Consider the following 12,753-nt stretch of genomic DNA (forward strand, 5'->3'; position numbering starts at 1 on the left):
GCCTTTTGTGGGATCTGGAGAGTAGAACATGGGTCCTTAGGCTTCACAGGCAAGCGCCTTAACCACCAAGCCATATCTCCAGCCCTTTTTAGTTTTATTTTTTAGAGAGAGAGAGAGAGAGAGAGAGAGAGGGAGGAGGCATTAATTTGTTATTTCCTTGTTCTTTTATTAAGTTGAAGCCATGTTAAGCTAAATGAGATATGTTTTAGGTTATAATTTTGTAGAAAATTTTGCTGTAGGCATTTAGTTGTGTGGTGTTTGAACTATTAAGCTTTTGAATATTTTGGGATAGCAGTATGCACTAAAAGTAATATTGACTAGTGCGTTTAGTTGTGAATTGTAACTTTTTTCTATTTCTTAGAGAACTATTCTCCTGCAAGTATGGTGACTGAAGTTCTACGGATACTGTGTGATCAAAAGGCATGTGCAGTGGAGTGCTTGTACAATAATACTGTGGTAGAGGCGCTTCTTCAGCCTATTCATAGCCTCATGAATGGAGCTGAGGTAGGTACTGTTTGCCAGAGATTAAAAGGTCTTAATCAGGTATTAAGGGATATTCAAAGGAACTCTTTAATTTTGGTATATTGAAATACTTTTACACTATCTTTTCAAAATTAGTATTTTTCTCATACATATTATTTATTAAATCAGTTTATTTACTTAGTTGATTTATTAGTTGTAATAAGGTAGAAATGTATATGTGCATCTTAATTTCGTTTATAATCAGGCTTTTCTATCTGCAGATGAAATTAAAACTTAGAAATGTGACTCTGTTAAGCAGATGCTTGTTGTCCTGTAAACCCACTCAGTCTTTTAAGCTTGCCATTCTTTGCGTGGTAATTTTCTAGCCTCTGCAGTATGATTGTCTTCCTGGAGAACTGATTGTGAAGAAGGAAGAGCTGTTTTAGAGCTGGTGTCAAGTCAGTCTGGTTCTGCTTGGGTGTGTCCCTTCAGTTTGCAGTTTCATTCTTACTTTATATCTTCATTTTTAAAAAATTTCTGTTTATCTTCAAGGAGAGGCAGACAGTGGGACAGAGAGAGAATGGGCATGCAAGGGTCTTCAGCCACTGCAAACAAACTACAGATGCATGTTCTGCTTTGTGTATCTGGCTTTATGTGTGCACTGACGAATTGAACACAGGCCATTATGCTTCTTTATATCTTTTTATTCTCACACTGAGACTCCATGTCACATATTTAACACTTGACAGAGTTGTGCCCTTACTCCTCTTTCTGTCTATTCCGAACATTCCCCACTTCTGAGACTTTAGCTTCCTGGTAGTGGCCTTTAGAGTATCCAGGGTATGAACAGGAGGATTTTTGTTTTGTCTGTCTTTACATGTCTCATCTTCCTATTGGCCCGCATTTCAGTGGGCTCACAAATGCTTTCTTGCTTGCTGGATAAACCTCAGTGTTCTAAACTTGTCATTTATCATGTGCTCTTTGCTCACATCCTCTGTTTCTCATTGCCATGGCCCACTTGCATGTTCTCAACGGGGTTATTACACTTCCTTCTATTGGTATGCTTTCCCCTCCCCCTGGAAAGTCTTAAGCCTTATCCACATGAAGAGGTCCTTTTCTGTTCAGAGTTTATCTATGGAAATTTCTCTCATGCTCCCTTTTCTTCTCTTCCCATATTATATACTTCAGTCATAGTACTTGTACATTTATCATTTATTCTTGAGGATAGGGCTAGTCCACTGGCATAGAACCTACCTTCAGTATCTAATGTAAGACATCTAGAATCACCCACTGTACCACTCCCATACCAGGGCTCTGTGATGGGCATTGCAAATACAGAAGAGAAGAAGTCATGTTCATTGCTTTAAGAAGCCTATGTGAACCAGACTTCTGAATAGAAAATATATAGAATGAGTAGCAGAATATATATATGTATATGTATATGTATATGTATATGTATATGTATATGTATATGTATATGTGTATATATGTATATATGTGTGTGTGCGTGTGTGTGTGTATATATTTTTTTATACATTCACATAGGAGAGAAGGAAAGTATTCTAGGTAAGAATTAAGAAAAATATTTTGTATGAAAATATGCTAATATAGTAGCTATATGTTCCCGTGTGTGTGTGTGTGTGTGTGTGTGTGTGTGTGTGTGTGCGTGCGTGTGTGTGTGTGTAAATAATGTAATTTTTTTTTCTAAAGACCGGGTCACCATATCCAGTCTAGATTGGGCACACCTTTCTTTTTTATTAAGTGGAATCTTTGTATGGACACATCATGTGTTGATACCATCATTTTCCTCCTCCCTGTCCCATTCCAATGAGGGTCCTCCTCAGTGATATTACTGGTGTTCCCCATGGGGTTGTGGGTTAGAAGTTGTGAGAATATCATTCATTGTGGGGGTCGGCAGGGGCAATGCCTCTGGACAGTCCCTCTTACCTTGTAGCTCTTACAGTCTTTATGGCCCCTCTTCCACAAAATTCCCTGAGCCTTGGTGGGTATTCATGAAGTATACTTTAGTGTTGAGCTCTCAGAATCTTTGGGATTTCTGATTTGCATTTCAAGTATCCTCATTGTCTGTCACCATCACCCTGGCACAGGTTGTGAGGCTCCCCATAAGCAGTACTCTTGTTCATCTCGCCAATTCCTCTGTGGTTTCACCTGGACTTTAGCTGATGTGGGAGTCAGTTATCTTTTCTTATCTTGTTGGTAGATTTTGGTTGTCCTTGGTTCTTGCTGCCTTCTGAAAAAGAAAAAGGGATTCTCCAACAGAGAGTAAGATCAGGATAGGTTTAAGGGGATAAGCATTGTTGATTTAGAGAGCTATTGATGGGTATATCCTCTCTTTTGGCCCCAAATTAGTGGGAGCTTCTTGTTGGAGTCCATGATCCTGGTCTTCATAGGATTCTGACTTGGTTCCCTTTTCTAGCTATGGATTCCTTTTCATTGAACAGATTTCTTAGCCAATCAAAAAGTTACTGGTTATCCACCTAGGCTGGGTGCCACCATTGCACAGGTGTGTACATCTTGTTAGGCTTGTTGCTTTCCTATAGCAGTGTCCCTTGCTTGCTCGCAGGGTTGTTGGCCATTCCCCCCACCCCACCCCCAGCAACTCATATAAGCGCTTTCTAGCACTATATGGTCAGACCATCTGGGAACTGGTTTCCTTTTAGATTCCAGCCAGATCTCTCATTGTTCTGTGTTCATATCCTGTGGTATCTTCAGCAGTAGGGTCTTACCTTTTGCCTTGGGCAGGTAATCAAGTGCTTTGACATAAGCCTGTCTGGTTTTAGTTTCTTTGATCAACAGTTTAATAACATTTTAAACATTTTAAAAGACAAAATAAATGGTGGAATCTATGCAGATAGAAAAAGATGAGCAGACCTCAGGAAAAACAGGAATTACTGTCAGTGGGATTTGCATTAACTTAAGTTTCATGGTTTTAATATATATATTTGTGCCATCTTGTTAATGTTGGCAAAATAAGTTTAGTACTTCCATTTAAAGTGAGTAAATATAACTGGCCCAGTTTGCTTTCTCCTGGGTGATTGTATAAGGCTGTTGGTCAGCCCATGAACTGGCCTCTATAGTCTGATGTGCTCTATTCCTGACCATTTCAGGTCTATAAGTAGATGATTTCTCTTAGGATCATAGTATGTTGGATCTGACATAGAGTATAATGGCTGGCATAACTCCGTGCCTGAGAAGTACAAGGCCCAGTCGTAATAGAAGATGCTATTGCATTTGTTTACCCAAACTACATATAAAAATGTAACTGAAATTTGTGATTCTCAATAACTGGCTTAGGTGAGAATATTGAATTTATTTGCCTCATTAGCTGTGCTGTAAAGGCATACAACAACACATTTAATTCAGATATATAATTTCATAGCCACATAAATCATTCAGGTTTCTGTTGTGGTGGTAGCCATATAACTTCACAGATTATAGACCACCCTGGTTATTCCATACAATTCTGTGATTTGTCTTGTCATCTTTTTTATGTGCAGGCTGCTCCACATTGCTCTGAAACAGCTTTAATTCATGTAGCTGGAATCTTGGAAAGAGTGGCTTCTGTAGAAGAAGGACTGACTTTGCTTCTCTATGGAGAAAACATGAGTTCTTCTGAAGAAGAGAGGTGTGTATTCACGCTTGTGGATCACGTCTTCAGGGGTAGTTTGGTTTTCTGGTCAGCCACTAAAGCCATGTTATTGATAATGTGACCTGATGTCCCAGTCAGAATAGCCATGAATGGAGTGAATTAGTTTGATTCTGTTGCACAGTGCACCAGATGTTTTAGGATGTTAGGTCTTGGGTCACTATTTGTTATGTTTTTCAAGCTCTACATTTTACTGTTTTACTCTTCCCAGTCTTTCTGTCTTTGCAGTGTTTCATAACTTCAGAAAAAATAGTTTTACTTTTGAAATTTAGTGTTGATGGAGGGAACAGATATGTATGGTTACATCTTCTCATATTGAACTATAGGTATTTAGTATATTACATTAAAAACTAGGAATAATAGTTCTTTGTCATGAATTCTGACATTTCTGTATTTCATCTATTACTTTAAAATATTTATTTATTAAAGGTTTCATATATGTATATGATTTTTCTACTGCATTATTTTCATAGTGTATTTTTATCATATCATATATCATATCATATCATATCATATCATATCATATCATATCATATCATATCATATCATATATCATATCATATCTATCCCTGATAGCTCTTTCCATCCTCCCAATGAAGGCCTCCTCTTTCCAGCCCCACTTCTACTACAGTGTTGTGTGTGTGTGTATGTATGTCTTTATGTGTGACCCAATGAATTTAATTAGAGTTGCTAATATCAGCTTGGATGAGAGGTTATTTATAGGAAAATGGGAAATTTGCAAGTGACTTCTCTTCTCATAAAATGTTAAAAAAAAGGAAAAAAAAAAAAGAAAATGTGTTCCCTTTTCCCATCAACTGTTAACTATCAGTGGTCCCTGAGGGAGTGGTGGGACTTTTTTTTTTTAAAGATTTAACTCTATATAAATTTATTTTTAATTATATATTTTTTGAGGTAGGTTCAATCTCACTCTAGCTCAGGATGACCTGGAATTCACTATGTAGTCTCAGAGTGGCCTCAAACTCATGGTGATTCTCCTACTTATGCCTCCCAAGTGCTGGGATTAAAGGCGTGTGCCACCATGCCCAGCTATTTTAAAAATATTATTGAGCAAGTGTCTCTCTGTTTAATAACGCAGGCTGTTGTTGAAGTTGTGATCCTTCTTTTTCATCCTCTGGCCTGTTAGGATTGCAGATGTGTGCCACCAAGTCAGCTTCTAAGTTCGTTTTATTTCTATATGAATACTTTTAATTTGTGTGTTGTCCTTTTTCCCAGTTACTGTTTTTATAACTTTTTTTAGAATCTTTTTTCATATTGAAGCTTAATAAAAAGATGTAAAATATTAAAAATGATTATGGAATCTACATTATTCAGTTTAAAATACATGTTGTAATTACTTCCCTTAGCAAAAAGAATAAAGGGAAAATAAAAGACATAGAACTAAATTAATTAAGTTTCTAGATGTAACTGTCATTTTACAGGATATATGAAGAAATAGGAAGAGGTTAGATATAAATATTTAAAAAATACTTAAAATAGTATCTGGCATATTGAAGCATTTCTGTCTATGTTATTAATACTTGTCTATTATTCTCAGCAAAAGTGTCTCAGCCTTTTAGATGGGGCAACTAGGTCTTGCTAAGTGATAGTCAGGTCTCAACAGGGATAGTAATGGAGGATTTAGGATGACAGCCCCTGTGATCCTTCAACTGTATGCTGTGTTGCTCCTGCCCTGTGTGTAATTCTGGCCTTCATTGCACACACTGTTAAGACGGCAATACTGACCTGTCTGAATGATGCTATGGGACAAATAGAAAGGAACTAACAAATGGAGAGTAGTTGTGACTATTAAAGTCAGGAAGTACTGTATGACTTTGGTGTCACATTTAGGTATCATCTTTTAGTCCTACAGGTGCTCATATAATTGCCAAGTTTTCAAAGAAACTCCTTGTTGAAGATAGTTCTATATTCTCTGGATCTGAACTGTTGCCTTTAGTTAAAGGAGCTTTGCTTTCAGTGTGTCGTCAAATCTACAGTACATGTGAAGGCTTACAGGCTCTGCTTCCTTATGGTTTACATGAGTCTATAGCACAGGCATGGAGGAAGGTAAGTATGTCAAGATTCCCTTTTCCTGTCTGCAGATATTTATTTTAGTTATAGGTACAATAAGTGGTAGAATACTGTGGACCAGGTACCTTAATGGGACATGCTACTTCTTAATTTGGCACAAAAGGACATCAGTACCCTGTCCCACAGTTGAATTAGGTTCTGAGCTCCAACACAGTACCACAAAGTGTTTCGTTCTGGTGGTGGAAGCTTTAGGTAAATTCTCTTTGCATAACTAACATTCTACAATGGAAATTATTTCTAAGCACATTGTAGAGAAAGCTGATTTTTTTTTTATATGAAGAGCATAATGGGGTAATATGCAAATATTAGTGGATTGTTAAGTCCTTGATCCCCACTTTATGTGGCTTACTTCTGAAATACTTTAATATTTAACAAAACCATAATGTAATTTTTGAAAAATGATTATAATTGAAAGAACAAAAAGGTAGCAAGAGATCCTATAAGTAGTCTCTGCATGAGAAAAGCAGTAATGGGAATTCATCTATTATTTTTTTAGACAAGTTTGCTTTCCGGAAGAATTCCCACTCCAGTAGAGGGTTCAGATTCTGTTTCTTCAATAAGCCAGAAATCTCTAAACATGTAAGTATAGTTGTCAGTCATCTGTTTATTATGTTTGCGGAGATAAGTGAAATGTATTGGAAAAATATAATCAAAACACCTTTTTCCAGTAAGGTAAATGCATGTATACAGGTTTAGGGAAATTACACTTGAGAGATTATATTATATTTACAACCCTTAAAAATCTAGCAGTATTTATTATACTTACTTCCCACTGTGGCTACCTTTTGTATTAGAAAGCTTGCCACATTGTAGTGTTTCCAGAATATTTGGGAAATAACCAAATGCTAAAATTGAAATGTTAGTGTTCAATAGAAGAGTTCTCAAATGCCAGTGAAGTGAATTTCACCTTTTTCAAAATAGTAGGAGTGGCTCAAGTGTTTTGTTTAGGTTTTGGCATTTCAGAATTATTTCCATCAGCATTTTAACTATCTGCTTTATAATAACTGACAGGATGTGATCTCAGATTATTAGAGAAAATTCCTCCCTCCCCCCTTTTTTATTCCAAGGCAGCATCTAATTCTAGCCCAGGCTGACCTGGAACTCAGTGTGTAGTCCCAAGATAACCTCGAATTTATAACAATCCTCCTTTCTCTGCCTCCCAAATGGTGGGATTAAAGGTGTGCACCACCAAGCCCAACCAAAAAAAAAATATTTTTAAAGCTATACTTTAGTAATAAATGTATCTGGATTGCACAATGGCACAGTCCAAAAAGATAATGGGAAGAGCTTTAAGGGGCATTCTTCATTCAATAATTGCTAAATTTTAATTTCTTCTTTTTTCTAGGTAAATGTAGCTTCACTTAGATACTTAGTTGAATTTTAAAAAGTGTTGCATTTCCTTAAAAGTGTAAAGTTTCACTAAATTGTTAATTATCTAGAAGTTTTATATATTTTTCTTCTAAAATGGTTACTAAACACTTCTATCAATGACTGCTTTTCTTATCACTGAGGGTGTGAGAAAAGACTTCTGTGAGCCACTTAGTTTTTAGATTTACTTCCTTTCATTTTAAGAACTCTGGGGTTTTTGTTTTTTATTCATGCTTCTATTTTCACTCACTCACTTATATTTATTCATTCAATTATATGTTGTGCTAAGTTCAGAGGATGCACATAGACCTCAGGGAGCTATTGTGCATTCTAGAACAGAAATATGCAAATGCAGTAAGGCAACAGTATCCTGAATTCTTGGACTTGTAGGAATTCAATTTGTGAGAGAAGTCTCCTCAGGATTTGTCAAACTAGTTATAAATAATATATAGATATTAACTGCACAGTAAAAGGGGGTGTGTATTATTTCACGTGGAAGACAGTATGATTAGTAGACCTGATGAGATAGGCAACATGATTAATTTATTTAATGTTTTACTGCCAAATATTAGTTTTAGATTCTAGTGTTAGATTCCCTATGGATTCACATGTGACTTTTGAGCTAGTTAGCAGAGATGAAGATGTCAAGCAGATCAAGACACTGAACAACATAGCTTTTTAAAAAAATTTCCTGAGCCGTGTTGGGTTCAGTTTTGGTCTACTTCAGTGATAAGGTGTTGGGGACCTCTGGGGCTCTGGTTTTCTGATTTGGTAGGAGTTGATTTTTCTCTTTGTGGATCTCCTTCCCCCTTGTGCTGGTATCTGGTTCATCAGGAAAACAGCACCCTTACTTGTTTCACCAATTTTTCTGAGTTTCAGCTGGAGCCCTTTTGGGGTATGATGGGGTGGCTCTCTCTTTAGGTTCTACATCTATCTGAAAAAGAGAAGCAAATTCTCCAACAGAGAGTAAGTTAGCACCAGGACAAATGAGATAACCCTTACTTTTTTTATAGAGAATTTAGTAGGTGTAAGCCCTCTTGTAGCCCAATATTGATGGTAGCTTGATAATGGAGAGTGGGCTTATGTTTGGATATGGTTCTGACTTGTTTCCCAGCTCCAGCTATGGGTCTTGTACCACTGAGGAGATCAGTTAGCCAAATCAAGAACAGTTGGTTCCCCACCATGGCTGCGTGCCACTATTGCACTTGTGTGGGCATCACAACAGGTTATTTTCTGCTAGGTAGGTTAGACCATGAGTTGCTTGGACAGATATTGGTCATTTTCCCACAGTCTCCCATGTAGCACCTTCCGGCACTAGATGCACTGACGTGTCTGGGGACTGACTCTCTTCCAACTTCCAGCCATGCCATTCCATTTTACATGTCAACCACATAAGGTGTCTTCAGCAGTAGGGTCTTGCCACTAACCTTTGGTGGGTCATCAAGTACAGAAATCTGTCAGTCTTTTAGGAAACTTTGTAGGTCTCTCTGATCAAAAGCTCATTGTGGATGATGGCCACATGCTAGTACTGGGAGTTACAGGTCAGTGCCCACTGAGAGAAGGAGGAAAAAGATAACTAATATACAAGAGTTAGAGAGAAGAGAGAGAGAGGGAAGGGGAGGGAGGGAGGGAGGGAAGATGTAGAAGATTAAAGTTAGTCTTCAGCATACCCTCTCCAGTGTCTTGTGGTTCAGGTGTTACCTGTAAGGACCTGGTGAAGGTTCAGCCACTTGGTCTGCCTTTTAGGAAGTAGAATTTTATGGTACCATAGCCATTTGGGTCTAGATTTGTGTTTCCCACCCCTTTCATGCCCTCCTCTCCCTCCCTCATCCATCCTAGTATCTAGTCCACAAGATGCTTGCTGGGTATGTAAGGTATCTTGTGTAGATTCAGGTTAGGTGCTATAGATGAGTGAGACTATGTGGCGATTTTTTTTTTTTCTGTGATTGGGTAAGTTCACTGAGAATGATCTGTTCCAGGTTCAACCATTTTTCCTCAAATTTCATTGTGTCATTTTTTCTTACTGCAGTATAGCGTTCCATTGTGTAGATATATGACATCTTAATTATCCATTCTTCTAGTGATGGACATCTGGGTTGATTCCAGCTTTTAGCTATTACGAATTGAGCCGCTACAAACATGGTTGAGCAAATCTCTCTGGCCTGTGGTTTGAAGGTTTTAGGGTAGATGCCCAGTAAGGGAATAACTGGGTCTGTTGGTATCACTATAGTCAGCTTTTTCAGGAGTCTCCATATTGCTTTCCAAAGTGGCTTTACCATCCTACATTCCCACCAACCATGGATGAGTGTTCCTACTTCTCCACGTCCTTGCCAGCATTTATTTTCATTTGATTTTTTGATGTTTGCTATCCTTATTGGGGTAAGGTAGAATTTTATAGTTGTTTTAATTTGCATTTCTCTGATGATTAGGGATGGTGAACATTTTCTTAAGTGTGTGTTTGCCATTTGTATTTCTTCCTCTGTGAACTGACTGTTCAGCTCTTTGCCCCATTTTGTGAGTGGGGTATTTGACTTCTTAAGGAATATACAAATTTAATGCAATTCCAATTAAAATCCCTACAGTGTTCTTCACAGAGATATAAAAAATGATCTCAAATTTCATATGGAAAGGCAGAAGGCCTCACATATCCAAACATATCTTCAGCAAAAGTAATACCTCTGGAGGCATCACCGTACCTGATCTAAAGCTATATTACAAAGCCATAGTAATAAAAACAGCACAGTACTGGCTTAAAAACAGGAGTATAGACCAATGGAATAGACTTGAGGACCCGCAATTTGGGTCAAACAACTATAGCACTTGATATTCAACAAAGGCTCGAAAAATAATAGGCTGGAAAAAAGATAGTATCTTCAACAAATAGTGCTGGACAAACTGGATAACCATATGCAGGAAACTGAAACTTGATCCACCCATTTCGCTATGCACTATACTCAAGTACAAATGGATCAAAGACCTCAATATAAGACCAGAATCTTGAATACTACTGGAAGAAAATATTGGACATACTTTCCATGATATAGGAATGGAAAAACACTTCCTGAACAAAACTCCAATAGTTCACGATCTTAAACAGTCACTCAACCTATGGTATCACATCAAGCTGAAGACTTTCTTTACAGACAAGCATACAATAAGCAAAGCCAATAGATTACCCACAGAATGGGGAAAAAATATTTGGTGGTTATCCAACTGATAGAGGCTAATCTCTAGAATCTACAAAGAACTCAAAAATCTTGCTGCTTTCTATGAGGAGTGGGGAGTAGGTGAGTGGTGGAGGACAGTGTTGCACTAGGCCGTTCTCCACGTGGAAAGTGAATGACAGTGGGTAAGAATTTCCTTAACATCTTCCTCCACTGAAACCCCTCTTCTTCCCAGCAAGTCTCTCTTCTGTTTTGATGTCATCACTTTTTAAAAAACCTTGCTTTTTCATATTATGCAGATACTGGGTAGTATCTGCCACTGTGGGATCATGAACACAACAGCCACTTTGTATCTGGAAACAGCATTCCAGTGCTCTCCTCCCTGTTCTTGGACTCTTACATTCTTTCTGTTGCCTGCACTGTAGTATCTCTGAGCCTTAGAGGGTATGATACACATGTCTTTCTTAGAATAGAGCATTTTATTTTTTTCCCAACGCTGAGAAAACACTGATCTGTGGATATAAGAATAAATTCCACACTGGAGATATGACTTAACAGTTAAGGTGCTTGCCTACAAAGCCAAAGGAGTCAGATTCAGTTCCCTAGGGCCCTCATAAGCCAGATGCACAAGGTAGTGCATGTGTCTGTATTCATTTGCAATGGCTAAACACCCTGGCATGCCCATTCTCTTTCTGTTTGCTCTGACAGGATGAGAGCTAGCACGTAGGGAGGAAACTCTAGTTCACTTTTACCTTGACTTCTCTGTGTCTTGCAAGCAGAGTGTGTGGAATCTTCAACTGTAAGATCTTACTCTGTATTTTTGTTAGACAACAACAGTAGGTTTTTTTTTTTTTTCAAGGTAGGGTCTCCCTCTGGCCCAGACTGACCTGGAATTCACTATGGAGTCTCAGGGTGGCCTTGAACTCATAGTGATCCTCCTACCTCTGCCTCCCGAGTGCTGGGATTAAAGGCATGCGCCACCACGCTTGGCTACAACAGTAGTTTATATTGTTTTGGTACTCTGGGGCTCCCCTGAGAAATAACTTTTAGGAAGATATCCCATATATATTATTATTATTTTTAATAAATAATCCATAGATTCTGGGAGCACCATTGTCCATCCATGCAGGCTATCTCTATACATTCTTATTTTAATTATATTTTTAATTACTTTATAAGGTAGGTTTCTATATGGCCTTTTCATATCTCCTTAGTTTTGGTTAACTTTCCCCACTCCCTTCTTTAACCCATCACATATGAATTCTGAGGGTAATTGACTTTAATACCTCCCAAATAAAATAAAACCTGTGAAAAATAAAGAGTAATATGTATACTATGTTTTAGAACATTAGAAATGTATTCATCCTGGAAAAAAAGGTACAGAAATAATGGAGAATTTAGGCTTGGGGAATCCAAGTGCAGCAGAATTATCATAGGAAGGTTGAGTGGAACCAAGGCATGGATGAGACAGCATAGATATAACACAAAAATAGCATATTTGGTTTACACTTGATTCATTCTGTGAAGAAAAATGCTATGACAGATAATGGAAAAATAAAACAATTCAAAGGCACCATTTTGATCTTGCTTTATATTATCTATTGAGTTATTTACAATCAGTAAGTACTCTTATTTAGTTATTGGTAACATTGAGCTGAAGTATTTCCAGTTTTGAGTACATTTAAACTTCTCTTAACTTTTCTCCTACCTGTTTCAGTATGGCTTTGGAAGACAATTTGTTAGATGATTTACTAAATTTTGCTGCCACCCCCAAAGGATTACTACTTCTCCAAAGAACAGGTGCCATCAATGAATGTGTGACATTTATGTTCAAACAATATGCAGAAAAACTGCAGGTAAGAATTGCTGTCTGCTATAAGCAACAACAAATGAATTTTTGTTGTTGTAAAAGCTATTAGGAGCATCACTCTTTTGTTTGCGTGGAGATGTGGTTGAGCTCTTATTTAAATCCACATAGCATTGAAGCAGTTGACTTTTTTCTTA

At 37.6% G+C, this 12,753-nt stretch overlaps 1 protein-coding gene across 5 annotated transcripts in view; it reads left to right on the top strand.

The window, feature by feature from the left end:
• The window catches only part of Tbc1d32 (TBC1 domain family member 32), a 241,396-nt gene that overhangs the window by 74,235 nt on the left and 154,408 nt on the right, over positions 1 to 12,753 (top strand). For all 5 annotated transcript variants that reach the window (XM_045159402.1, XM_004651239.2, XM_045159398.1 and 2 more), the window contains 5 exons: positions 362 to 504; positions 3,981 to 4,108; positions 5,992 to 6,193; positions 6,714 to 6,796; positions 12,467 to 12,605. In XM_045159402.1, coding sequence (XP_045015337.1) covers positions 362 to 504; positions 3,981 to 4,108; positions 5,992 to 6,193; positions 6,714 to 6,796; positions 12,467 to 12,605 — 695 coding nt within the window. The remainder of the gene's footprint in view (positions 1 to 361; positions 505 to 3,980; positions 4,109 to 5,991; positions 6,194 to 6,713; positions 6,797 to 12,466; positions 12,606 to 12,753) is intronic.

This window comes from Jaculus jaculus, chromosome 9 (genome assembly GCF_020740685.1).
Source record: "Jaculus jaculus isolate mJacJac1 chromosome 9, mJacJac1.mat.Y.cur, whole genome shotgun sequence".
Lineage (NCBI taxonomy): Eukaryota > Metazoa > Chordata > Mammalia > Rodentia > Dipodidae > Jaculus > Jaculus jaculus.